This window comes from Schistosoma mansoni, chromosome W (assembly GCF_000237925.1).
Source record: "Schistosoma mansoni strain Puerto Rico chromosome W, complete genome".
NCBI lineage: Eukaryota > Metazoa > Platyhelminthes > Trematoda > Strigeidida > Schistosomatidae > Schistosoma > Schistosoma mansoni.
In genome coordinates this window covers 11,698,495-11,724,350 of record NC_031502.1, presented here as the reverse complement: position 1 = coordinate 11,724,350, position 25,856 = coordinate 11,698,495, and the positions used below count along the sequence as shown (strand labels likewise).

The 25,856-nt window shown below is 36.8% G+C and overlaps 1 protein-coding gene across 1 annotated transcript; it reads left to right on the top strand.

Annotated features, from left to right (window-relative positions):
- The first annotated feature begins 1,401 nt into the window (after positions 1 to 1,401).
- On the top strand, positions 1,402 to 21,226 carry Smp_036500 (putative nuclear receptor nhr-48). The gene is made up of 5 exons (XM_018788545.1): positions 1,402 to 2,022; positions 5,265 to 5,382; positions 7,412 to 7,893; positions 16,632 to 17,018; positions 19,542 to 21,226. Exons 1-5 carry the CDS (start codon positions 1,558 to 1,560, stop codon positions 20,196 to 20,198), a joined length of 2,109 nt encoding a protein of 702 aa, XP_018654077.1. The 5' UTR covers positions 1,402 to 1,557; the 3' UTR covers positions 20,199 to 21,226.
- Positions 21,227 to 25,856: the final 4,630 nt, after the last annotated feature.

Below are 25,856 nucleotides of genomic sequence, written 5' to 3'. Positions count from 1 at the left end.
CTCGACAAGTGACTGAAGTTCCATCTGTCCACTCTTTCAAAAGAAAGTTCAATCAACTGAAAGACCATCATTGACAAGACTAACACAGGCCATCCAGCCTCCTGTCCTTTCGAACTGAAACTGAGTGATCCTTTACCCAGCTGCACATGAAGGACCGATTTATGGGAGAAAAAAATAAGTTGGAGAGTCTATAGAAGTAATGGTGCTCAGTAAGATTGTCTGCCAAATCGAGGTGTCTAGTTGGGGTCATCTACAGGAAGCCCATTGCTGACATCGAGTACGACAAACGTCTGTTGGAAGGATTAACTCGCTCTACGCATCTCGGATTCTCTCATATCCTGATTTTAGGAGACTTCAATCTTCCTAGAGCCAACTTCGTGAAACATGTCTATATTGGAGGTGAAAACTCTACAGAAGCTCGGTTCTTTAACCTCGTTGAGGATCTGGGATTTTTCGAGAATGTCGGCAACTCGTTGGAGAAACAGTCAGACTCCGTCGCGATTGACTGGGTATTTACAAATGAAGAATACCTAGTCCATAACCTCTCAATTCTGGTTTCCCTGAGGAAAAGCGATCACGCCATTATATCCTTCAGTTTTCTCAGCAAAACTGAGCCAAGATATCCCACCAACAACAGGCGCTGGAATTTCAAACGATTGAATGTGTCAGCCTTACAGGACTATCTACAACAGGTGGATTGGGATTTTCACTCACGACTTGAAGTCGTACTCTAACTGCGACAAAAACGCCTTTCGAGCAAACCTTTCACTGGTAACACTGAAGCGCATTTTTGGTCAGTTTGACGGTAGAACTTTCCATATAATCTTCGTCCCCATTTAGAGTACGGAAACATGGTATTTCCTTCCTCTCTCCAAAAGGATAAGGACACTCTGGAGCGTATCCAACGGCGGACCACGAAATTGGTTCGGGGACTAAAATTCAAATCTTATGAAGAGCGCCTCCAATAATTTGACCTTTGCCCGTAAGAGTTGTCAAATGCTGGAATTCATCAACGACTGAGCTAGTCCAAGCGACTTCTCAGGAGTCCTTTAAGAGGAAACTTGACCTATTCTTAAGGACTAAGGATAACATCTTATTATGATTTGCCTTTTTTCCTATTATCGTTAATATACTTAGGTTCCTGCCTGGAGGTATTGGTGATCCACTGCTACTAGACACGGAAGCCCGTTAAGCGAAAGCTTCTATTCCGTCCACAACAATTTGAATCATTTGAACTGTTAGCCGAATTCAGAAGAAATCATGCACCTGATGAGCTAGAATCCTCATATGAGGTGAAAACAAAAGCCTACAACCTTACAATAACATCTGAAAACTGACCCAAACAACTCGATCAGTTTGTACTAGCTTGTCACAAAATTATTAAGTACTAGGCGCGCCCTTCAAGGATTTGCGGTGTTTGTCCGGTCAACTCACTCCTCTGCCTAACATGACATCTTCATAGGCTTCATCACTTTATAATCGAATCAAACCAAATCTGTTCCGAATTCTTTTTTAGATAGTATTTCAATCAACTGATGTAAAAACACACTTTTTGCAATGGATCCTGGAGCAAATGACTATCCAAGTGGGAACGTGAATGCAAATTTACGGAGTAATTCTTTCCGTATTTCTTCGGGAACTCCATTGGATAATTCAATGAATATTAATGGACCTTCGTCTGTTGGTTACGGAAGTAACACTGGTCATGACAAAGAGAGTTTTCTATGCCTAAATCGTACTCAAACGGATTACGTCCAAAATCACCAATACATCCAGAGTGTCCATAATGATAACACTAACAATAGTCATTATTGCAGCAACTTCGAGTTTTCTCAGAGTGGTTCTCGGAAACACCCTTTGTCTGGTGTCGTCCGAACCAGAAGACGAAAAGCTGGAATAAGTGAAGAAGAACGGGTTTGTATTGTGTGTGGTGAACCAGCATCTGGCTACAATTTTGATCGTTTGACTTGCGAAAGTTGCAAGGCGTTTTTCCGCAGAAATGCGCTCAAGCCTAGGGATAAAGTAAGTTTCATACTTATGTATATGCCTAACCTCACTCCCGTTAAAGAATCTTGCAGTATCAGTACCTTTAATTCCAAAGACTTGTGAGTTTAAGACAAAGTACTAGCAAACGCGGTTGTCAAATGAAAATATCCACTCATCTATGTAGAGTTTTTATGTGACTGCCAATGGTTTGAGTAATTACAACAAAATTGTTGGCAATGGGGTTTTCCAGGAACATTCGAAACATATGGTTTGTTGCAGTGTATTCAGTCTTAGTGTCCCACGTATGTTTTCGTTTACAGTCCTTCATGTCCAGTCACCTACTACTGGACTACTCGCTATGTGGACTTGTAAAATGGGTTACAAAATAGCTTGTCATATGGAACAATATTCCTGTGATCTTTTACGTCCGTTGACGTTGGCAGGCGGAGACAATTTACCCTAACTATCCAGAACTGGAAGGGTCTTAATTCACTATTTTGTCTACTGTCTAGTGTTCCAGAACCTCCTACATTTTTAGGGTAAATAGATGGGTAACCTTATTGGTCAGAGACACTAATAAGATACATAACTTTCTGAACGCTGAGTGATCCTTTACGGATGTTTGGGCTGGGTTTCCTACTACATGAATAAAAAAATGAATCTTCAGAACTAATCTGTATAGACGCCGAAATTAACAATGGGAGTTAAGGAAGTTGTGATGATTGGACATATCACTTACCACAGGAACCGAGTTAGCCCTCTTGAGATAGTGATTAACATCTTAATGTAAACATAAACGTATTATTTGCTTTTAGTCAATTTGCGTTTCTGCACGGTCAAAAGACACCCAAGTTTCATTATATTTAAGTGACTTTGTTTAGTGTGCTTCTGTAACGCCGCTAGGCTTTTGTAATTACCGATCAGATAGAGTTGAAGTTAGGTCTGGGTTCTCATGTCTAACCTAAGTCTTTTACTTATATGTGTGTCTGTTACAAACCAAAAATTAGATTTGCTTGAACAACATAGTTTTTCATAACGAGACTTCATTCAAGTAGTACAAGTACGTGGCCAGGTCAAAATATATTCAACTAATTTCGTCACAACGGCTAAATAATATCTTCAGTCCTCACACAACTAGTGGGATGCGAGTTCTAGTGTGCAAATGTTCTGTATTGCAGTTATGGGCAAAGGAAATTTATTAAGATGTTTTTAAAATTAGCCGAAAATTTCATTTATTTGAACACAAATATTGGTGCAAAAGGGCACCGAATACATATACGTCACAGAAGTCACTTGGCTTATGTGTGGGCTGTGGTACTGCAAGGGTGCCCAGATCGAAGCAGGTGGTTTTCTTAGGGGGCCACACCCCGAGCCTTTGACCTAAAGGTCTGACCCACAAGGCAGTGGTGCATCGTGAGGAGATGCGGTTCCATGGTAGCCGGTGATCGATGATTGGTTCATACGCCATTTGTTCCCTCAGGATAATGGAGCTTATGTGCACCGTTGATTTGGAATCAGTTTTCTAACTCCCCTATATGGATTCTCCATACTCACCTACCCGGGTAAAATACCGGAAATTCACTTTTCGTCCTCTCTATTTCGTAAACAACACCCCCGCCACAAGAGGGCAGTGGATAGGACTTCCCAGACAGTGATTGTATACGCGTGGCCATTTGAGAGCATTTAGAGAGGGCGAGCGGACTCTCTCCACTCTCGGCCGTACCAAAGCATTTGGGGTCCAAAATATAGAACACTTCGCGGTTTTGTGTGTCATACTTGCGCAGGGGCCATGCTAATATTATATGTATCGTTCCAATTTTGGTACATGTACCGCCGAAGCGAATACAAGTTAAAGATTCCGCTCACGGAATTCGGATCCAGGACCTTCGGTCTCGTGCGCAAACGCTTAACCTCTAGACCAATAAGCCAAGCTATGGCGCCCGACGGGGTTTTTAGTGTTTCAATCGTAGTTTCCTGAAGCTTTATTCATATCACCACCTACTAAATGGGAGTTCTTACGATGTTTTGGGCCATACTAATTGAGTGTATATTGGCGATAGTGTTTTTTCCCAGACTGAAATCTATGGCACTAAAATGAAGTCATACTGCATTGTTTGTGAAATCAGTGGACCACAACTACTAATGCTTTGTACAAGTATGTGAAATGTATTATATGGTTATCTGATTGTTGTTTGGCTCGTTCTTGTGACAAGAGTATGTTCCTTCTTTGAAAATAAGACAAACATAAAGTTAATAGCCGAATCAACACACGTCTATATTTAAAAAAATATAGTCAGTCGGTCATAATCATCGTTGAGCGTGGCACAAATATGCACTAACCAAGCTATCACACCATCCATCTAGAACTCTCTGGATACTGATCGAAGTAATTGAGGTAACCCCTACTAAAAAGGCTCAGACCAACAATTAGTAATTTCATATACTGATGGTACATTTTGTTTAGGGTGCCCCTAGCTTTCTACCGGCCTAATCTTATTCCAGTTGGCGTCGGGTGTAGTTATACGTAGCACATGCCTCAACTACCTCCACCTATGAAAATTCACAACTTCTTCAGCATTTTTACATCGCTTAATATCCTACTTCTAGTTGTAGTGTTGTTTACTCGATCGTTTCATCATTAGTAATCAATGCTTCGAAAATACACTCATCTCATTCTTTCATAGACCATGTTTCACAATCATGTAGCAATACAAAGCACACTGTGCATCAGTTTACTCTTTCTGTTGTTGTGGGATACACATCTCTTCTACAACACAAGTAACTGAAGCTGGTGTGTCAGGCGAGCTTTCTTAATCCCTGTTGAGTTTTGTCAGTTAACAATCCACCGAGAGGGGTGTGACTTCAAAGACAAGTGAAGTGGCCGGCGCACTGAACTACTAGACTTCCTGTGATTAGTCTAGACGTTTATGCAATTCGGTCTTGAAGCTACAGTTTACATTCAGATGGATAGATTTATAAGTTATTCTTGAATTCTACTGTATTGTGACCATGGACCTCTTTAAGTAGTACAAAATAATATATCTAAGCGAATTATTGAGCGGTTGAAAAGTGTTATTTACAATTTAATTACTATGAAATCACAAAGACTCAGATGAATCAAGGTAATCATGCCTACATAATTTCATAATTAGTTGTAAAATTTCTTCTACTCACCTCTTTCAATGTCATCCTTCATGCTAATATACACTGCATTTCTTTTAAGTAATCTTTTTATCTGTTAACAGATGCCTGATAAACGTAAATTTCTATTCTTTTAGATAAAAGCTTGCAATCGAGGTGGGGGTTGTGCTATAGAAGGCAATCAACGTAAACACTGTCCTTCGTGCAGGCTTGAAAAATGTTTGGCTGTGGGGATGAAAAGAGAGTTAATACTACGTAAGTGGTGTTTCTGCCAAAGTTTTTGGAGTTGAAACAGTATATATTATCATTCTTATAAAGGAAATGTGGTTCGGTATGTTCATGACCTACCTTTCTCCATTTTTTCATCTTATGCGCAAATAGTGATGAGAGATATTCCAATCCCGAATTTTCCCTTTACTTTAAAATAGGTCCTTATGATATCGAATTCATTAAAATTTAGTTTAAATACATGCAGACTGACTAAAACTCACTATCGAAGTGATTTGGATACACCTAACACTATAATCAAATAATGATTTAACACTAATATTTTATTATAGACTACTACGTGGAAAATTGAACATAATTGTGATTATATAGCATAAGAAAATAAAACCATCGAAGAAAAAATTTTCGCTGAACTTTATTTTTTACTTAAATGATAGACCAAGTTAGAAAAAGTAATCATAGATGTTAGTTTCGTTAAAGACTGGAAAACTTGGTCAGAATGTCACAAAGGAAAGCACCAGTTTAATTTGGCCACTGATATTTCAAGTCATCTGAATCATCTCCAGTAAGTAGTTTTGTATTAGTCAAACAATCTTTAAATTTGGGAAAATGTAAATTAACAACCACCTATGGCTCTGTCAATAATTATTGAAACATTGGAAAGCAGTTCAACCAAATGTTGGACAACTGTCTAAGTCTAAAAGTCAAGCTCTATTGTTAGTCAACAAGGTAGAGTTCTTGAGAAGACTAAAACTGTGCAAAACACTCTGGTCCGACAAACCTACTCTTACGAAAACTAGAGTCGAAATACGAATTAGGTTGTTTAAAGAGGTATCAGAAGCTTTGTGCCTTATTCCACTAAACTTAAGTTGTCGTGATAAGCTTGAAAGACTTATTGTACACTCCAACTTCTTAGTATTTCTCAGACTATGCAAAACCCGTCATACGTCGAGTCTGTTTTTAATATGTTGTTTGTTAAAAAGAGGATACATATAAAAGATCTCTGTATAAGGATTTACTTCCCTCAGGTGTGAAATCTGTTCGACAGTCCACTAATACGAAACACTCCCCGAATATTTTTTCTCGTTCAGTACCAACATCCTTTAGTTAGTGTTGAAGCCGAATGACGTAACTAATCCAGAAAATAGTTTGTTATATGTTGTGGGTCGACTAATAATGTTTAAGAAAAGAACCTTCAGTAAATTATTGCATTTTGGTACATTACTCAATTATATACATTGACTCAAGGCTCATTGTTCAACCGAGTCAAATATGGCCTTAAGTTCATGAAATACAACTATAGTTTGACGTTGTTTATTGTCCTTATGATCTAAAAATTGTATGGTAAATATTTGTTCAAAGAATTGATTTTTAAATGTGAAACTTGCCCAGTTTCATTGAGTTTACTGTTCCCGAACTACAGCTTAGAATCAAGAGCTTTAGAATTTATTAATTTGCACATTTGGTCAGACTGATTCCTTTTAGTTTCGCACAAGGGGTTTTGTTCTTTTCCAAAAACTAATGATCAGTGATATCTGCCAGGCTGATGGGAATGGGTTCAGCTCTTAAAATCTCCACTATATTTCAGTCAGTCAAACAGACATTACTATTATTTTCGAGACTTCTAGTTAATCTATCAGAGCCTGCTACTCTATCTGTCTTCAAGTTATAATCTCCAAAACTGCCAATAGTTAGCAAGTTACAATGTCAGTTGCATACAACCCAACGGCTAAAAGCCAAGATCAGTAGCAACTCCTTTTTTGACCCATTTTAGCAATGAGATGTAATTTAAGATAGAAACTAATAAGATGTTCACTTTCTTACCGAAACTGTGGCCGTTAATATTCTACTAGTTCCGTTTCTTCCCAACACTCGCCTCATTCTGTAGTGCATTTATTACCCTCCATTGTACCAAGTTCCACATTTTAGCTACATGTAAAGCTAAATAGATTGATTGAAAGTTATGGAGTACTAAGTAAATGAGTTCTTGTTTTCATCTTGGCTTTTGGTAGTACATCATATAGTTGTTTTTCAACTGTTGGATTCTGCTTTTTAGCACCTGAAAAACTTGAACAACGAGCTAAACCTCGACGCCGCAAACACCATTCTCCTCAGGATAGCAGTTCCTCACCTCAAAATCTGTTAACTGGACCTTCTTCAGTTGGCAGTAGTAACACAAATGCTTATCCTCCCTATTTACCATCTCCCTTGACTACATCATCTCACCCACAACATGGATCTAATCAAACTTCTTACAATTCTTCATTCGTTTCTGGAGCTAGCAGACCACTACATCTGATAAACCCTGTCAAATTTTCTAGTTATGTGAATTCAAGTCACTGCAGTGACTTATCATTAACTACGGATACATTTAATTCCTCTAGTACTTTAGAAACCAAAGAATGTAACTTTCCGAATAGTTCAATAAAAATCCCTGTAATTGGAAAATCCGATGAATTATTTATGCCACCTGTAAATCAAGATCAAAATCTGAATGAGAAATTTTTATCTCTTGAATCATCTCAACAATCAGATAGTGTAAGTAAAATATACATCTTTTGTTCCTATATATGTACATACAAAACTGAACCCTGTTTTCGAAGATATTTTAGTGATTTCTATCTTGTAAACCGTTATCTTATCTCAATTAATATCTCATCATTGCACACACCCGACGCTTTTCACTTTTGAACTGAAAGCTTTTAGATATAACACTAATTATGTCACCCCTTAGATTGTTCGATTGCAAGGCTCTTTTCTTCAGAGTGATTGGTGTTGAGCCTATTTGCAATTCTTTCACTTGCACACTACAATGATGTGCTCCGTTTTTGTCCTAATTTATGTTTTTTAGACAAGATACAATAACAAAAGTATATAGATACTCATGAACTGTTCTCGTTATCCGTTTAATCATATACTTTTACGCCTTTCACCCTTCATGAAGGAGCATAGGCCTCCCACCAGCACTCTCAATCCTATTTTGTTCTGGGCAATCTTTTCCAATTGCTATCCATTCTTTTTGATGTCTGCCTCCGATTCCCGACGCAATATGTTCTTTGATCTTACTCTTTCCTTTTTCTCTTCACGATTCCAAATTAGGGCTCGCTTTTTGATGCAGTTTGATGATTCCTGCAATATATGTCCCATTCACCTTCAGTGTCTTTTTGGCTCTAATGCTCCTCTTCACTCTCGTGTTTGCCTATATGTATTCAGTCTGTGCCTTGCCTCTCCCTGCTCTTGTTCGACTGTTGTTAATTTCTGTCTTCTTGTCCTTTCTTTCTTGAATCCTGTCCAGGTTATCAATAGAGATCTATTCTTTATGATGACGTGTCTTGTGTCCGACACCTGACACGTTGAAGTTAGTGCTTCTCTGATAACTTTCCAGTTCTCCATTGTAGTTCCTTCTTCCTTGAGTAGATCTTGTAATGTTTGCGACCCGTTGAGTTTGTCAGTTTCTCTAAGGAAGGTTTTACTAGACATTTGTAATGCTGTTTCTCCAGTTTTTCTGTGCTTCTTTAGCTTCAGTTTCATCTTATAAACCACTGTGTGGTGATCTGAAGCTATATTAACTCCTCTCCTGGTTCTTACGTCTTCCATTGACCTTCCGGATTTCCTAGTAATGCAAATATGATCGATCTGACCCTCTGTAGTGTGATCCGGTGAAACCAATGTAGCTTTGTGTATGGGTTTGTGGGGAATATAGTTTCACCTATAACCATTTCGTTGTATCCACATGAATTTGCAAATCTCACCATTCTCGTTCATTTCTCCCAGTCAGTCAGTCCATGTTGTCCCACGATATCTTCATACCTAGTGTTGTCCATTCCGACTTTGGCGTTTGAATCTCCCATCAGGATGGTCAGGTTCTCTCCTGAGCACTTCGCTATGATCTATTGCAGCCTCTCATAGAACTGATCTTTATCGTCGTCGTTGCTATCATTTGTGGGTACATAACTGTGGATAACATTCATTGTGATTCCCTCCTTCTTTGTTTTAAAAGATAATTTGATGATCCTGGGTCCACGAGATCTTCATCCTATAAGTGCTTTTCAGGATTCTTTGGACAGCATCAGAACAACTTCCTGAGTGTGTACAGTACTTTCTTCTTCGTGACCAGAGTACAGCAATATCTTTCCCAAATTTATCGTTTTTTGTCTAGCTTGGGTCCAATGGGTTTCACTTATTCGGAGAACCACCAAGTTGTATCTCCTCACTTTCGGAGCTGTTTGATCAATCCTCTCGGTCTCCCGAATCGTCAGAACATTCCATATACCTATACTAATTGTTGCTCTGGTTGTTAGAAGGGGCACCGGCCTCGTGATTTCTGAAGAATTTAGACTTTTACAATGAGACGTCATAATTCTTCTAAATGAAGATCATTCGACCCTCAGGACAGAGTTTAAGTAATTCGTTTTTTAGAAATAACTATTCAGTTGACTTTGCTTGGCCAGTCTCTTCAATTAAAAGTGGATTCTGCTTCTATTTATTTATTTATTTATTTAAACACATAAATATTGGTACAAGGGGGCACCAGATATACATGCATCACACAAATCTCATTTGATTTGTGTGAGGGCTGTGATACTGCAAGGGTGCCCAGATCGAAGCGGGTGGTTTTCTTAGGGGGCCACACCCCGAGCCTTTGACCTAAAGGTCTGACCCACAAGGCAGTGGTGCATCGTGAGGAGATGCGGTTCCATGGTAGCCGGTGATCGATGATTGGTTCATACGCTATTTGTTCTACCAGGATACTGGAGCCCATGTGCACCATTGGCTTGGAATCATGGTTTTCCAACTCCCCTAGGTGAAGTTTCCGTGTCCACCAACCCGGTTAAAGCGCCGGACATTTGTTTTTCGTCCTCTCAATTCCGTAAACAATACCCCTGCCACGAGAGGGCAGTGAGTAGGACTTCCCTGGCAGTGGCTATATACGCGTGGCCATTTGAGAGCATTTCGAGAGAGAGAGAGAGAGAGAGAGGACTCTCCCCACTCTCGGCCGTACCAGGGCATTTGGGTGCTACACTTAAACATTTGCAGCAATTATGATCATTGTGGTTGTACCTAGAGACTACATCTAGGAAAGGACATGCATTCCAACGTAGAATACAGTCCATAGGTACGCGCTTGCTCGGAATATGTTGTTCCTACATATTAGGTCGTAATGAGCAGTATGCAAGCTCTTCGTTACCTTGCTGACCCAGTTAATCGGGTAGACAATATCGGTTGGTTAACTCGAATGTTATGTATTTACCTCTAGGAGAAAATTAATGGAAAAGAATATGACATCACAAGATACCAAAAAAAGCTAATTTTGAGGTGAAAGCAATGAAATACTAACAAGTGGGAAGTGAGGAAGTTAATAACTGATTTGGATTAGAAATTATACTATTATCGGTCAGTTAGCTTGTTCTTTAACTGTTGAGTTCAAATCACTCAAAATCTTTCCAAAAATACCTGATTTTGTTTTCGTACAATCGAGTTTATACTTTCAAAAGTGCAGTAGTCAAGATATAGGTAATTTGAGACAACGATGTTCATTATCTTAGGCCGAGTTAGGGCTTATGGCGAACTGTCATCAGAATTGATTACCTCAAGTGGTGTTCGTCAGGGCTGTCCACTCTTGCCATTCTTGTTTAACTTTATCATAGACGTGCTTTTAGAAATAACACTTTCATCATCTAAGTCTCCAGAAGTTGAACTTTTACTAGGAGATTCACTTGTTGACTTAGAATACGCCGATGACATAGTTCTATTTGGTGAAGACGCTGACAAAATGCAGAGTCTTCTGATCACTATAAGCAACAATGCAAGCATGTTCGGGATGCGATTCTCTCCCTCGAAGTGCAAAATATTCAGGATTGGGCTGCATCGACACCTGAACTAATGATAGGGAATGAAGTAGTTGAGAGTGTTGACCGCTTCACTTATCTTGGGAGTCTCATCAGCCCTTGTGGTCTGGTGTGTGACGAAATCTCAGCACGGATACAAAAGGCTCGTCTAGCTTTTGCCAACTTGCGTCATCTATAGCGTAGGCGAGATATCCGTCTAGCAACAAAAGGACGGATTTACTGTGCAACAGTTCGTTCCGTTCTACTTTATGGCAGTGAAACATGGACGATAAGAGTAGAGGATATTCGTAGGCTACTAGTATTCGATCATAGATGTCTTTGAAGCATTGCTCGTATATCCTGGGACCACCGGGTAAGTAATGCAGTCGTTAGGAAACGGGTACTAGGTAATGATGGCAAATCGATTGATGAAGTGGTGAAACTTCATCAGTTGAGATAGCTGGGACAGGTGTTACGTATGGCCAACCACCGACTGCCCTGACGTGCGATGTTTTATGGTGTATGAGTAGGTTGGAAGAAAGCTAGGCACGGCCAGACCAAAACGTGGCACAAATTCATGAAGTCACTGGCAAGTGGACTGAGCCATGTTGGTAGGTGTAGACTACCTGGTTGGGATTCACAAGATGATAGCAACCGATGGTTAGGGACCTTGAATGACATGGCTCAAAATCTTTTGCAATGGCGAAGGTGCATCCACTCTTTGTGTTCTACCAAATTCTAACCTTTTGAATTCTTCATGTCCCTATCCTTTTTCTCTTTTCAAATATATTTCACTGGATTATACTCCTTGAATAACATCTTGAAACCCTAATCTTTCACATAATGCTTATACTTTTACTACATCTACCACTATGGGATTTGAATCGACAACTTCATCTCTGTACTAATGTGGTATGGCAGCTGGAACTGATGTACGTATGTACGAAGTTCTACGCTGTGACTGACTGACTGACTGCCGAAGTCTTAAATACGCAGATGACAAACTCAGTCCTAAATTTGCTCTAATTATGGCCATTAGTAAGCTTTTCTCCATGAATCAAAAGGTTTCTGATTCAGATTTCCGAAGATGAGAATGACTTAAATAGAACTAATCATTCACATGAAGAGTCACGTGTAGCATTGGAATAGTTTATGTTATCTGAATGATATTTTAATACAGTAAGACATAGTTATACTCCCTAGTTTGTGTCACACTAGTGAATAATTTTACCTCATGTTTAAGCTTCCTCTTATACTTAATAATCATATTATTCAAATAGAAATTTTCAAGTTTTGGAATAACGGAAATTTGAAACGTTTAGCTTCTGTAAATTTCGAAATTGTAATGTGAAAACGGTGGTTTAGTGGTTAAAATACTCGGTTTTCAACCGGTGAGTTTTCAGGTTTAAACCTCTTTCCATCTAATTCTTTTTTAAGGAGTCCTTTAGTATATCTAGCACTCACGCTTAACGCTGATTAAAAAACCTGTGTATTATATTGTACTCGGGAAGTGACTTACACCATTTCTGAGTGAGAAGACGAAGTTAGTCTGACAAATTTGATGTATTTACTCCACATAATTCTAATAATCTGACCACATACTTGTTAACTCATTTCATGTAAAAATTAAGTAAACCTTAGATAATCAATAAAGTGTTAGTTGGAAATACAAGAGAGAAATACGGTAATATATTGAAAGAATAAAACTTTGTGACTCCACTCCTATGATTAGGATAGTTTAAGCATTACCAACGCAAATTCAACGGGAAGACAATTTGTTTCTGAACACACAAAAATCTAAGCTTTCTTGACACGTAAAGATGTAATCAGGTTTTCCGAAGTTTATTGAGTAAAACCATTTCTCAGATGGTCTATATCTTGTCACTGGGCCTTCATAATTGTTTGAAATCAGGTTTCCCAAGTATCGGTTATGCCCTCACATTCAGGCTATGAGGTTTCGTTGTAATTACTTTGCTCTTTTAAATAGTATTTAGTTTGTAGGAAAGATTCTTAAGGAAGACGAAACCATCCTATTTCTTTATCGTTTTTATTTACGTTTAGCGGACACGACATTTAATTCATCTTGCTCTAGCACGCCAGTGATAATGTATGTACCATTTAAATAGATGGTTTCATATGAAATTTGCACTTTAATAGCCAATAAACTAACGAGAGTTTTATCCTACTACAGTTTCACCAATGTTAATGATATGGAAACACATTCTGTAATCATTTATTATGGTTTCACATGTCAGTTACTGTTCACCCACTTCGGTTTCGACAACTCAGCAGTAGTATCACCAGCCTTCATGCAAGAAAGTGATTCAGAGTCTGACAAACGAAATTGAACTTGGTTACTGTGTATTGACGTATTTTGATATTAACCCGTAAATTTAATTTTCATTGGTTTTAGTTTTGTTCTTTTGATGACTTCAAAGCATATTCGTTGTCGTATAATCCAACTCCGAAATATATTTGGGTAACTTAGGTCAATTGAGACAAAGGTCATTCCAGGTCATAGGAATTATGAACTAGTTTTAAACTCATTTTTTACGACCATCTCCCACACCCGAGGTATCATATGTAAAAGTCACTGAAAACTCCATAGTAGGTTCCCCTAATATTTTTGAATAGACTCTCTATTGCTACTTTTATAAAAATCCTACGCAAATTTTTACAACATAAGCTCACGTTGTATAATTAAAATCTTCCTAAAGATCTACCACAGTCCATTTCAATCCTCTCTTGAGTAGTTAGAAGTTCGCTTGAGCTAAAAATATTAGTAATTATTTGGATCAATAGTTATAACTACTTGATTAATTTGAAGATAACCGTTATTTCAAATGAGACAGTATATAGATGTGAAACGGATGTATGAAAAGAATATTGTTTGTAGTCTAGCGAAATGTTAATCGTTTAGTGCTACTAACACTTAAGTAGAATTAATCCATCGCTGTTAATCACTTTTCGCAGCAATTGTTACCTCCAAGCGAAACACCCCAATTACTATGAATAATATTTTTACTGCTTATGTATAGAATAAACACCCGAAAGCAAGGTGGTGTGTACGAAAGAAAGGTATGTTAAGACTGCTACCCTTTGAAAATTTGTTTTTCATCAAATATCTTCAGTATAAAGCTCTGGAACTGATAATTTCTTTATAAAAGTGTCTATCATTCGTGCGCGAACACTTAGTAGTAACCCTGGAGTTTGGCCAGTCATCCACGAGGACTTTTAACCTTTGTATGGTCACTATATGACGATATGATTGTATTCACGTAGGATTAGTAATCTTCAAGGCTGACCCGTATTTTTTATATAAATATACTGCACGAGGAAAAAATTTAAACCATCGATCAGAAGTAGATTTAATTCTGGTTAAACAGTGCTCTATTTTTAGTAGTACTGAGTTTTGTGTTGAGAATAAAGCCGAGCTTTACAACAAAGTTTCACTTCAGGATGCACCAATAATTCTTTTTTCGTATTGTTTCAGGAAAATAAACTAAAATGGTTATCCATTTAACGTGTTTTCTTGTTTTTAGCATTGTTGAAATGAACCACCTCACTAAATAATTCCTCTATGTTTTATAGTGCTTCAATAGTAAAAGCATAATCTACCCCCTTCTAAGTCATCTTAGCTAGTGATTAAATCGACTTTGTAGTATCAGGTTGTTCATGAAGTAGGGATGAACAGTGTCGATTGTTTGAAAGTCGACGATATTGCTTGTATGTCTCAACTAAATAAAGTGCCATGAATTTTAACCACTGATCAAGTTCCTCAGACCTGAAGAGTTTAAATCACACTGCGAATACCAGTTATGACGTTAATCTATTTCTCAATTATATTTTTACTGCCCTATTTTATTCCGCTTTATGCATATATTTAAATGTTAAATCATTATACGTATGGATCTTATATTTTGCACATCTAAATCCCATAATAAATTTAAACAAAGTAAAAACAATAAGGTTTGCAGAATAAAATGAATTTATTCTGTTCCACTACCTTTCATCGGCTGCGAACAGCCTAAAATAACAATGGCTTATATAATTCTGAACATAGGCTTGACATACTTCAGTTAGTAAAGTTTGTATAGATTTTCGAAGCAGAATCGAAAATCATAATAAGAAAGACAGGACACACAATATATGACCAAACATAATTAAGATTAGTAAGTGTTTAAATCTCGAAAAATAATAATCATAATACCTAATAGAAGGGTTATGTTGTCTCTACTAATGATCATATTTAATAATAAATATATTTTTATAATACTCTAATGAGTAGGAAATTATATTTCTAACGTTTCGTGAATTAATATAGATCGCTTCTTCAAAATAAATAAGTAAATGAAATAAAATAGACACAACATGGGAGATTATTTAAGTAAAAAGGGATTGTGTAGTCTTAATGAGGATAATAAATGGCTGGATAATTAGAACCATTTTGTTTATTATACCTGAGACGAGAACAATATGTATTGCAGATTGTGGATACTTTCTGATTCTTTGAACGCGCCTTACTATTTTTTTCTCTCAATGTTGCCTAAACGGCATTTTTCCATTCGATAACTATCGGCATAAGTATACAATATCTATCTTTTTAAGGAACACAGTAAACTATGTAGTAGGTTTGGAATGAGTGAATGAATTTTAGACTTCGGTAAAAAAATCTCAGATGCACTACTACAGTATATCACAGGAAAGTACAACTTTTCAAATTGTAGAAAAAGATTTTATTTGAAGTCACTCACCTTTGTGCATTACTCAGTCAAAAAACCTGTGTTATAGGTCGGGACTCAAGTTAATGTGCAAGTTTTCGTCGGTTAAAATGCTTTCGACTTGGTCATTATACTTTTGCATATAGAAAACATGTTCGTTCCATTAGGGATGTACTTGAATACTTTTTATAAGTTAGACAAAATCAGTCTTATTACATGTAACCATTCATCTATTTAAATGGCAGACTAGAGGTTTGAAACGTGTGCTAAGATAGTCGTTGTCACCTTCCTACATTCATTCACATGTTCAACAGAATAAATATTGCATACTCTCATCTTTGTTTGTGTTATATTTTCTCAACCGTGGTTTTTCACCATCTTGAAAACTTATGTTAATTTTCGTGAACTATCAGTTTCAGATATTTTATAGCTTCAATGTTAATCATTTGTTCCGTTCATAATAATAGATTTAGAAAATAAATTGTTGTGTATTTGATTTTTTTATCATGATCTTTATAATGATATAGATTTTTATTTCCTTCTGTTTATATCAAGTTTTATTCTACAGTTAGCATTTGCAGTACAAATGACAAGTATATATGTAATGCAACTAGGTTTTAGATTTCTGTTGTATACATCATTCACTTTTAACGTATCCTGCAATTCTTTGTCAAAGGAATTTAAAATCGTATGATTCGGTATTTTTTCGTTTTGTTCTTTTCTTTAGTTTTGTAAAACACGTCATGGGCTGTGTCTCATACAGTGTCGCAAGTCTGGTGGTCGTACTTTTTGTCAACACCGCAGTTGTCGACTTCGTTCTGCTCGGAAACGTCGACTACGACGGCGATGTACTTCGTCTGGGTCTAAATGTTTTCGTTCTCCTCTTATGCATATAACTTCTCCGGATCCTCACCTATTAAGTTGCTTGCAAGGCTGTGTTCATCGTATCCGAGAACCATTTACCCCGGATGAACAGCTCGAAACTGGCATTGCTGTCACGTTGGAACAAGAGTATAATCGAATGGATGCATGCATTCGAAGGATAATACGGGTTGTTAAACATTTGCCTTATTTTAGCGAAGTTGGTAAACCTGCTCAACTAAGTTTGTTAAGAGTAAGTTAACATATGTCATTCCATCCATTTTAAATTACATGGTAATTTTCAGTTTTCCATTTCTCGTGTTTTATTATACCACATACTACTGCTAGTTATAGTGATAAGTTTTCTGCAAACCTAATGGTGAGTTTCAGTCCTACAGCATATATAGATGTTAGTTAAAATAGGAACCTTTTTGTCTATAAACCCTTATATATTATGTTTCATTCGTACTTACTATCTATTGTTCGATACTATGTAAAGAATAAATAGAAAATTAGAAGCTGTATTTAGTCTTGTCTCGATCACAGATATAAACCTGTGGCTACTACTGCACGCTATTATTTCTTCGACTTTTTCCACAATATATGTGATTCATTGTATATTTACATAGTTGATTGCTGAATAACGTCTGCTGTGATTCGTTTGCTAAAAATATATCGATTCAGACACATACCACCTTTAATTCCAACCCCAGTTATCGCATACTTGTCTATAGTTTTTATTTTATAATCTGTCTACAAGTTACTAATGTAGAGATCCACAAATCGTGTTGTGTATACTTGTGTTGTTAAACTCTTAACTTTTATTGTTTAACATGTGGTTACATGTTTTGAGGTTTGTAGTGTACAATAGGAAATGTTCAGTGTAACATTTCAAGAACAGCTCAGAAGTCGAAAATGTTACAAATAGTTCGTAATTCAGTTGAATTCAGCCCCTAAATGTAGAAGTGATGGGAATAAGTTATGGGACATATTGTCTTCCTCCTTCTAACAACACTATTTTCGGAGTCGTATGATCAGTTTAATTATCTTTACTTTAAAAAAATCCCAGTTGGTATAAAATATATAACCAGATTTATGAGGATTTGATTGATAAATTTGTTGTATATTTTTATCATAATCACCAAGCAGTTGTTCGTAGACTATGGTATGTATAAATAGCTTCTTTAAAAACCAAGACCACTCAACTAAATGGTACTGGCTCGTTGTTATGACATAAAGATATCAACTCACCAGGTACTTGGGTATGAGCCACACTTCAAGTATGAGGGCTAATTGCACTGTCTGATTGCTCAAACCGAAGTAAGTTGTTACAACTTAACTTAAAATCTATTAATTATTTAGCAATTCCAATTCTTTTTGGTACATAAATCATAGCTTTCAGGGATTTTGACAAGATTAGTCATGCTTACAAAACTTGGTGATATGGAATTAGTTCTTAGTCGTCAGTCGATTCCCAATAGTTTCGTAATTGATTTTTGATGAAAGTTAGCTTATGGCAGATTTATTCGTTTCCAAGATCAATTTAAATAATAAAACTGTTTTGCTGATTAACAGCTTAACTCTGAGTATTCGGTATTCTGAAATTATAGATTAACCTTAAGTAAATAAGTACTATTGTAACCACTTATAACGAAAAGTATAAACTCAGTCAAACTGTATGCAAATAGACGTTTTTATGCACATCGACCCGTGATTACCAGCTTATCACTTTTTATCTTTTTTTAATTATCATAGTTGTCAATGACCTTAATCAGATCAAAAGAGCAGGTCACTATAATTCACCGTTCGATAAAATTGTATCGATTTTCTATGTCTATTTGTCAAGTGCCAAATTGCATTAATTGTAGGTAGATTATATTTCTTACTACAATTAGTTTAGAATAGGTTCATAGTTAATTGATCAGTAATTATTCTATATTCAATTGTAAAATTCCTGTATATTAGCTAAAAGTGATAATGAAGAACTGATTGAAAATGAGTATTTCTACAATTTTCTTCACTTTACTCAATTATCCCAAATATCACGGTTATAATCAATTCACAGTCCGTCTCATGCTAACAGCTTTAAAACTAAAGTCAACATGTCATATTGTTTACCATACATATGTATAGTAATTATGTCACTCACTAGAAAGTATTTAACTCTAAATGAAGGTGTCTTCGTGCTCAAATATGAATTAAGATTTTATCGATAGTGAGCACGGTCCTGTTTCTGTAATTCTATTGATGGGCTTCAAGTTATCTTTTCCCATATACTTGGGAGTTTTTTGAATATGGTATAACGAGGCCGATAATATATTACGACTAATTAGTGGATAAAACTCATATATATTTTCGAGAAAAGATTATATTTTGTACACCATAGAATAAATTCTCTATTCGAAAGCAGTTCAACTTCCAGTAGCCTTTCAATATGGTTTACCAGGCCCATTTTGTGGTAGTTTATTTGATCTTATATGAATTCGCACAGTACTAGACATGATAAATATCTCTATACAAACTTGGTATTTACGGTAAATGTCCAACTCGAATAAATGACTATAGGCCTTCAGTTAGTGTAGTTTTTTAAACTTCACCTTCAATAAAGTCTATATACTTCTTTTTGATTCGATTACAATGAGCCAAAGAGTTCTTCGTAATGTCACAGTTCTGTATTAACATTTTCATTGTGGAACGTATGTATGTACAGAGTATTATATTATTATTTATGCTATATATAGTTACGTGATTATTGTATTTTGTTATTTTTATATAGACAAACATTTACGGATTGATCGTACTATATTCGTCTTTTTTCTTCGAACGTGATATTCGAAAATTGAGATATCCTGTATTACAAACTGATGGTCAGTTAACTACCGTAACAGTTTCAATGCTGGATGAAGTAGCCACTCCCAGCACTTCTGTGAATGATCCAGACAATGTAATCTCTGGATCATATCCTAAATTGCTTCAAAGTAATAGTTTCCGATCATTTTCACGTTGTCGTTCTAACCAAGCAAACTATGCTATGGGTTTACGTGAAGAATTTGAATTGTATAAATCAAATACCGTCGCTGCTTTTGATCATTTAGATGAGTTAGTTGGTTCAGATGATATTCTTCGAATGTCTGTTTTAGCCATCAAACTCTTCTCTGACAATTCTCTTTCTGAAGATCTACGTCCTCCTGTGTTTGCCGCTAGACAAGCCTATACTTTATTTCTTTGGAATTATATCCGTTGGCAAGCAGGCTCTAAACGTTTGCGGTCTGCCACCGAACTTTACGCCCGTATCTTAATAGCTTTTATTGATTTACGAACCCTGGAAATTCGTATGACAGAATTCGCTAAACTACTCAGTTTAGATGGCCTCAGTCCATTAATGCGTGAAGTTTGTAGCCAACGAAGCAATTTAGGATCGACTTCCGCATAAAACTGTTTTTATACAATGAAGTATTTGTTGATAGTAACAACGATATGCTGTCCGAAATAAACAGTTTATCTATCATGTATAGTATGAGCAACAACACTTTGTTTCGTTTTGATTTATTATTTGTGTTGGAAAAAAGACAAACAAATAATTAAAATTTGCATATTATATTATTATTGTATCCATAGAAAGTGAATAGTTGTACACTATCACTAACCCAATACCTATTATTACTGTTTACTTAACTTTTGATACTTCAACTATGACTACTACTTCAACTAGTTATTGGTCCGTCTTTCTTCTAATAATATAAGAAGTGAATTAATCTCTTTTCTTTGAGTTCCGACTGTGTAGAAATAAAATATATTTGGTAACTGTGATTGTGTACTAAACTGTAGGTTTTATTTTGTATAAATGTTTGTATGCGTGTCCACTGAGCACTGGTATTTATACACTCACCATTGTGATTGCAAAAATAACTAACAATTCTATTTCAAGAATGTTGTATTTTGTTTCTTTTTTACTGGCTAAAAGAATGAAGTAGAGAAGTAGTGTTTTCACACGTATTTATCTATAATTTTAATAAGATTCTGTATTTGATGGGTTATGTTCATTTTGCCCTGCTTAATATTTTGTTTATGTTTGCTTTTACGTGTTCCAATTTCTAACATTAAATATTTTCTGTCTCTTCCCACTACATCTTACCTACCTTTCTACCTGACTATTTATCTTCTCAAGCTTATATTGTATTCAATATACTCCTTGTGTTAATTTTAAACAAGTAAATACGCATTCTGTAAACAATAGATGCTTTTGTTATAACTACCTCAGTTTGCAGTGATATTTGTAGTGGTACTTTACTACCAAACAGTAAACACATATTTATGTAAAGTGCTAGTCAATTAGGTTATTTGGGCATTATATAAATCTTACCACTAATAATTTATTTGCTTACTATTTCTTTTTCTAAAGTATAAATATTTATATAAACTGAGAAAATTGTGTTCCCTTCAAATATATATTTCTCACTTATTTGTTCATAGTCTTAGTGGGTAATTCTGTCGTAACAAAGACAAGTGTTAGCTAAATGCGAAAAAATTCACAGATTCTCCATCTTATTATGTGTGATATATTTTGATAATTGACTTGTTTGCTCTATGAAATGTGGATTTACTGAGTTAGGTTTTGGTGAAAATTTAGTTTATTTTGACGATTGATAAAAAACTTTTGTCATTTGAATATTAACAATCGTGAATCGGTCAAACTATCTAGTCACGATTTTATTATCATAAGAACAAAGTACGAAAAAGAATAACAAATGATAACATATCAGGTTTCATCAATCACCAGTGTGTTCATGAGGGAAATTATTCTTTACTGAAATAGATTTAGAGCAATATAACATGTATTAAGTATCGTGAAACCTGAGACTATGTAATTGTTACTTCTTATTTACGTTGAGTAATAATTTGATAATGCAATTACTCTAAAAATCATGATCTCAAATGATTTGGTTTCAACTCTTAAGAGCTTGGCGCATACATACTGTGTACCTTTTTTACCATCAATAAATTGTACATAGTCCCTACATTGTGTGCGTTGTGTTTATCCATACTTATTGATTGGTTGGTTAGTTTCTTGAGTCTGAATTATGCTTACTCGTTACTGTTCTAAGATTTAAAAAATAACTAATCTACAAACAATTCTATACTCATTGGAAGCATATCTTGCGATGAACATATTGTTTCTCTGTTTGATTCACTTGGATCGAGTTAAAAGACAATTTGTTGAGGAAGGTTTGTACTATGTGGTATAGGCGTGTGAGCTAATCATTATTTCGGTGAATACTGTACTTTTATTCTCAAGCTTTTAATTATGATTTTGGCAAGTTTTTAAATGAGAAATTGGTCAGTATTAAATACACTAGTCTCTACGACATTTTGGCTTAGGCCTTGATAAATGAAACGTTTTGACGGAAATATTGAATTTGGTAGCTTAATGTGTACCTCTCTGTTAATCTGATTTATTTTAAAGGAAATGCCTTTAGATGGTATGGCAGAAAGCACCAACTGGTCTGTCTGAAAAAATTTAACCTCAGATTTTCATAAAAACGATATAAGTGAAAACAACTTTTTGACAGTACTTAAGAAATATCTACGAGCAGAAAGCAGAAAAGGGAGATGTTTGAAAGGCAACCGACATTTCGGGAACTTTTTAGTCTAAGCTGGCTAACAGTTGTAAGAAGTGCGTAGCACAACGTACCCGCTCATGATCTGGTACGAATTAGTGACCGACAGCCTTCAGCTAGGTATTTCTATAAAAACTAATGAGGTCAGCACCGTATGTCGAGAATTTGCAGAACCATTTATTTTGGGGCTTTTTAACCGTTACAGCCAAATAATTTCTTTTCATTATCCTAATTTCTATCTACCAATTCTCAGATGTGTTTGGTGATCACATGTCCCGGCATATTCGAGGGCTTTTGAGACATGTAAAACGTTAGTTCACTTCTTCCGGACATTAAGGAGCAGTCTTAGAATTTAGGTACTTTCCTATGTATGTAGTTTGCACTGCCACAATAATGTGAGTAAATATAGTAGTTTCTCGTTGGTCAGTATATTTTGAGTACCGAGGAATCCATTTTTCCTAAATTACAAACGATTTTGGAACATGGAGATGACACGCATTTATACATCTGTTTGGTTAGCGGCAATAAAGTCGTAAATCTAAGAGTGAAAAGATGTGGTAGAAAAACGAGCTTTAAGATAATGATTAGAACACTGAGTGTACTGACAAACAATTAAAAATAAGCTTATTAATAAGAGTACGGAAAATGTATGGGATGGGGGCAGCTTAGCAGTTAGAAATCAAGATATATTACTAAATATCATAATAGTTGGGTAAGAGTATGCGAAAACGTCTTTCGTTGCTATTCTAAATCTGCCCGAAGAGGAGAAAACTAGGATGGAGAACAACTGGAAAGTTATCAGAGAAGCACTAACTTCAACGTGTCAGGTGTCGGACACAAGACACGTCATCATAAAGAATAGGTCTCTATCGATAACCTGGACAGGATTCAAGAAAGAAAGGACAAGAAGACAGCAATCAACAACAGTCGAACAAGAGCAGGGAGAGGTATGGCACAGACTGAATACACAGAGGCAAACACGAGAGTGAAGAGGAGCATTTGAGCCGACAAGCAGAACTACGCAGAACACTAGCAGCAGAAAAAAATGCAAGCGGAGGATGTGTATGAGACAAATATGTGATACGACGAAAAAACCGACAGGAGAACATGGTAAACCACAGCGGCCAGTCAAGGACAAAAAGGCAAGCCAGTCACTGAGATTCAAGAACAAATGAACAGTGAGCAAAGCAGTTTGAAGTGATCTTCAATGAACCGGACACACTGGACCTACTGGATATCGAAGCAGTACCTACAGACCTTCTTCGTATAGCTGTCACTCCACCAACAATCGAAGAAATCAGGATGACCACCAGACAAACCAAGAGTGAGAAATCAGTAGGAACAGACATTATACAAGCTAACTCACTGAATTCAGACATAGACGTAACGACTTACATGCTCCACGTATTATACAGGAAGATTCGGGCGAGAGAACGAATGCCAAAAGACTAGAAAGAAGGATACCTCAAGAAAGATCTCAGCGTGTGAGAACTACAGAGGCATAACACTACTGTCAGTATAAAGAAAGGTTTTCAATAGTGTTACTGAAGCTGACGAAAGATTCAGTAGACGCTAAGCCTCGAAGTCAACAGGACGAAGTTCATAAGGATCGGTCGTACATGGACCGAATCACAACACTACGGATCATTGTTAAACGACAAATTGAATGGAACTCAACACTATACATCAACTTCCTTGACTGTGAGAAGGCGTTTCGCAATGTGGATGCGAAGATCTTATGGAACCTTCCTCAACACTATGGTGTACTTGAGAAGATCGTCAACATCATCCGGAATTCTCACGACGGACTACACAGCAAAGTGGCGCATAGAGGACAACTGACAGATGCATTCAAAGTGAAGATCGAAGTCAGGCGAGGCCGCTCACTCTCGCTTTTTCTTTTCCTTCTGGTGGTGAAGACAGGTGAAGTCACCCAATGTAGCAGCAGCCTTTGCAGAGTAGATCACAACATTCATAAAGGGGAAAAGCAAGATCCCTAAATACAACACAGCAAGCACCAACCCAACAACACTAGATAGAGAAGCTCTGGAAGAGGTGGGAACTTCCACAAATGTGGGAAGCATCTAAACAACTGTCAGCAAACATCAAATTCAGCATTGTGGCTCGAATCTTTACCATCACATATACAACCTATGATCATGGTCCTTCTCGAGGACACACTAGTTACTCAGGTTGCTTTTATGGCAAACAGAATATTAGCGAGGAATACTACTCTGGACAACTACACAGTTGCCCAAACCTCACACTCGATTGTAGATCTTGACGCTAGTCGCTTATCAGCTCTATGCATAGCCGTCTCAAATTCCGAGACCGTTCCATCATCGCAGAACTCCACATCTCCCGAGACAGGCCGCGGTAATGTAAAGCTGTAACTACTCGCCCTAAGCAAGCGGCTTTCAAGCCACGTCAAAGACGGTTTCAGAAGCGAGGACTGGTTGATGCTGGTTCCAACATACTTTCTGGTTCGGTGCCCGCCATTGTCGAGTCCCCTGCTTATACAAGGCGAGTAACTTGCGTGCCGGCGAGTAAATGCCGCCGTACTCGTCGTCATCTCACCTCAGTTTGGTCTCTTATTTTATATGGACGTCTATCGCATTAATGCTAGGTACCTAGTAGATACAGGTGCCCAAGTTTCTGTCATACCTATTGGTAACAGGAAGTCTGAAGCCACGATGCTTCAACAATGCTCTGCGAATGGCTCAGTCATTCCTGTCTATATTACATGACAGCTTACGGTTAACCTGAGCAACTGACGACAGTATCTGTGGACGTTCATCATTGCCGATGTTTTCACAGCCATACTCGGTACCAATTTCCTATATTTCCTATATATTTCCAGTCGATTCACGTAGGCCACACATAGTCGATACTTCACCAAACAGTAAATTCATGGGCTTTAATGTTCACACAAATGCGTACCGAATCACAGGTGCATTTCATCCGCATGACGATGTATTCCACTCTTTATTCCAGAAATTCCCCCAACTAACTAAACCTCTCTAGGAGATCCCATCGCTGACTAATCGTGTGGTACACTACATGGTCACCCGCAGACCCCAGTTACGGCAAAACCTCGCCGAATGCACCGGACAAACTAGCTTTCGCTAAACGTTCGACAATTTACTAACTACTGGTATTATTAGTCTTTATCAGAGTCCCTGGGCATCACCTCCTCACATGGTATAGAAAAAGGATAGGATTTATTTGAGAACATGCGGAGACTACCGATCATTAAACATAGCTACGAGTTTTGATAGCTACCTGTGGTGTTTATATGAATCAATGATTTCTTTGTATTGATGACTGTTTTGATTTTGAATTTCAAATACAGTACATTCGTTCGTGCTCGTCTAATACTTCTTGATTAAATTGCGTTATTGCTGGGATTACTAGTTCATACTATAATTCAAATACTTCTAAATATTACACTATCCCAACCCCCACATACACAA

Excerpts from the sequence above, each read along its gene's own strand:
- Smp_036500 (XM_018788545.1), top strand. The coding sequence starts at position 1,558 with ATGGATCCTGGAGCAAATGACTATCCAAGTGGGAACGTGAATGCAAAT. Across the intron at positions 7,894-16,631 it reads CATCTCAACAATCAGATAGT|TTTTGTAAAACACGTCATGG; the intron begins GTAAGTAAAATA and ends TCTTTTCTTTAG. Across the intron at positions 17,019-19,541 it reads CTCAACTAAGTTTGTTAAGA|ACAAACATTTACGGATTGAT; the intron begins GTAAGTTAACAT and ends ATTTTTATATAG.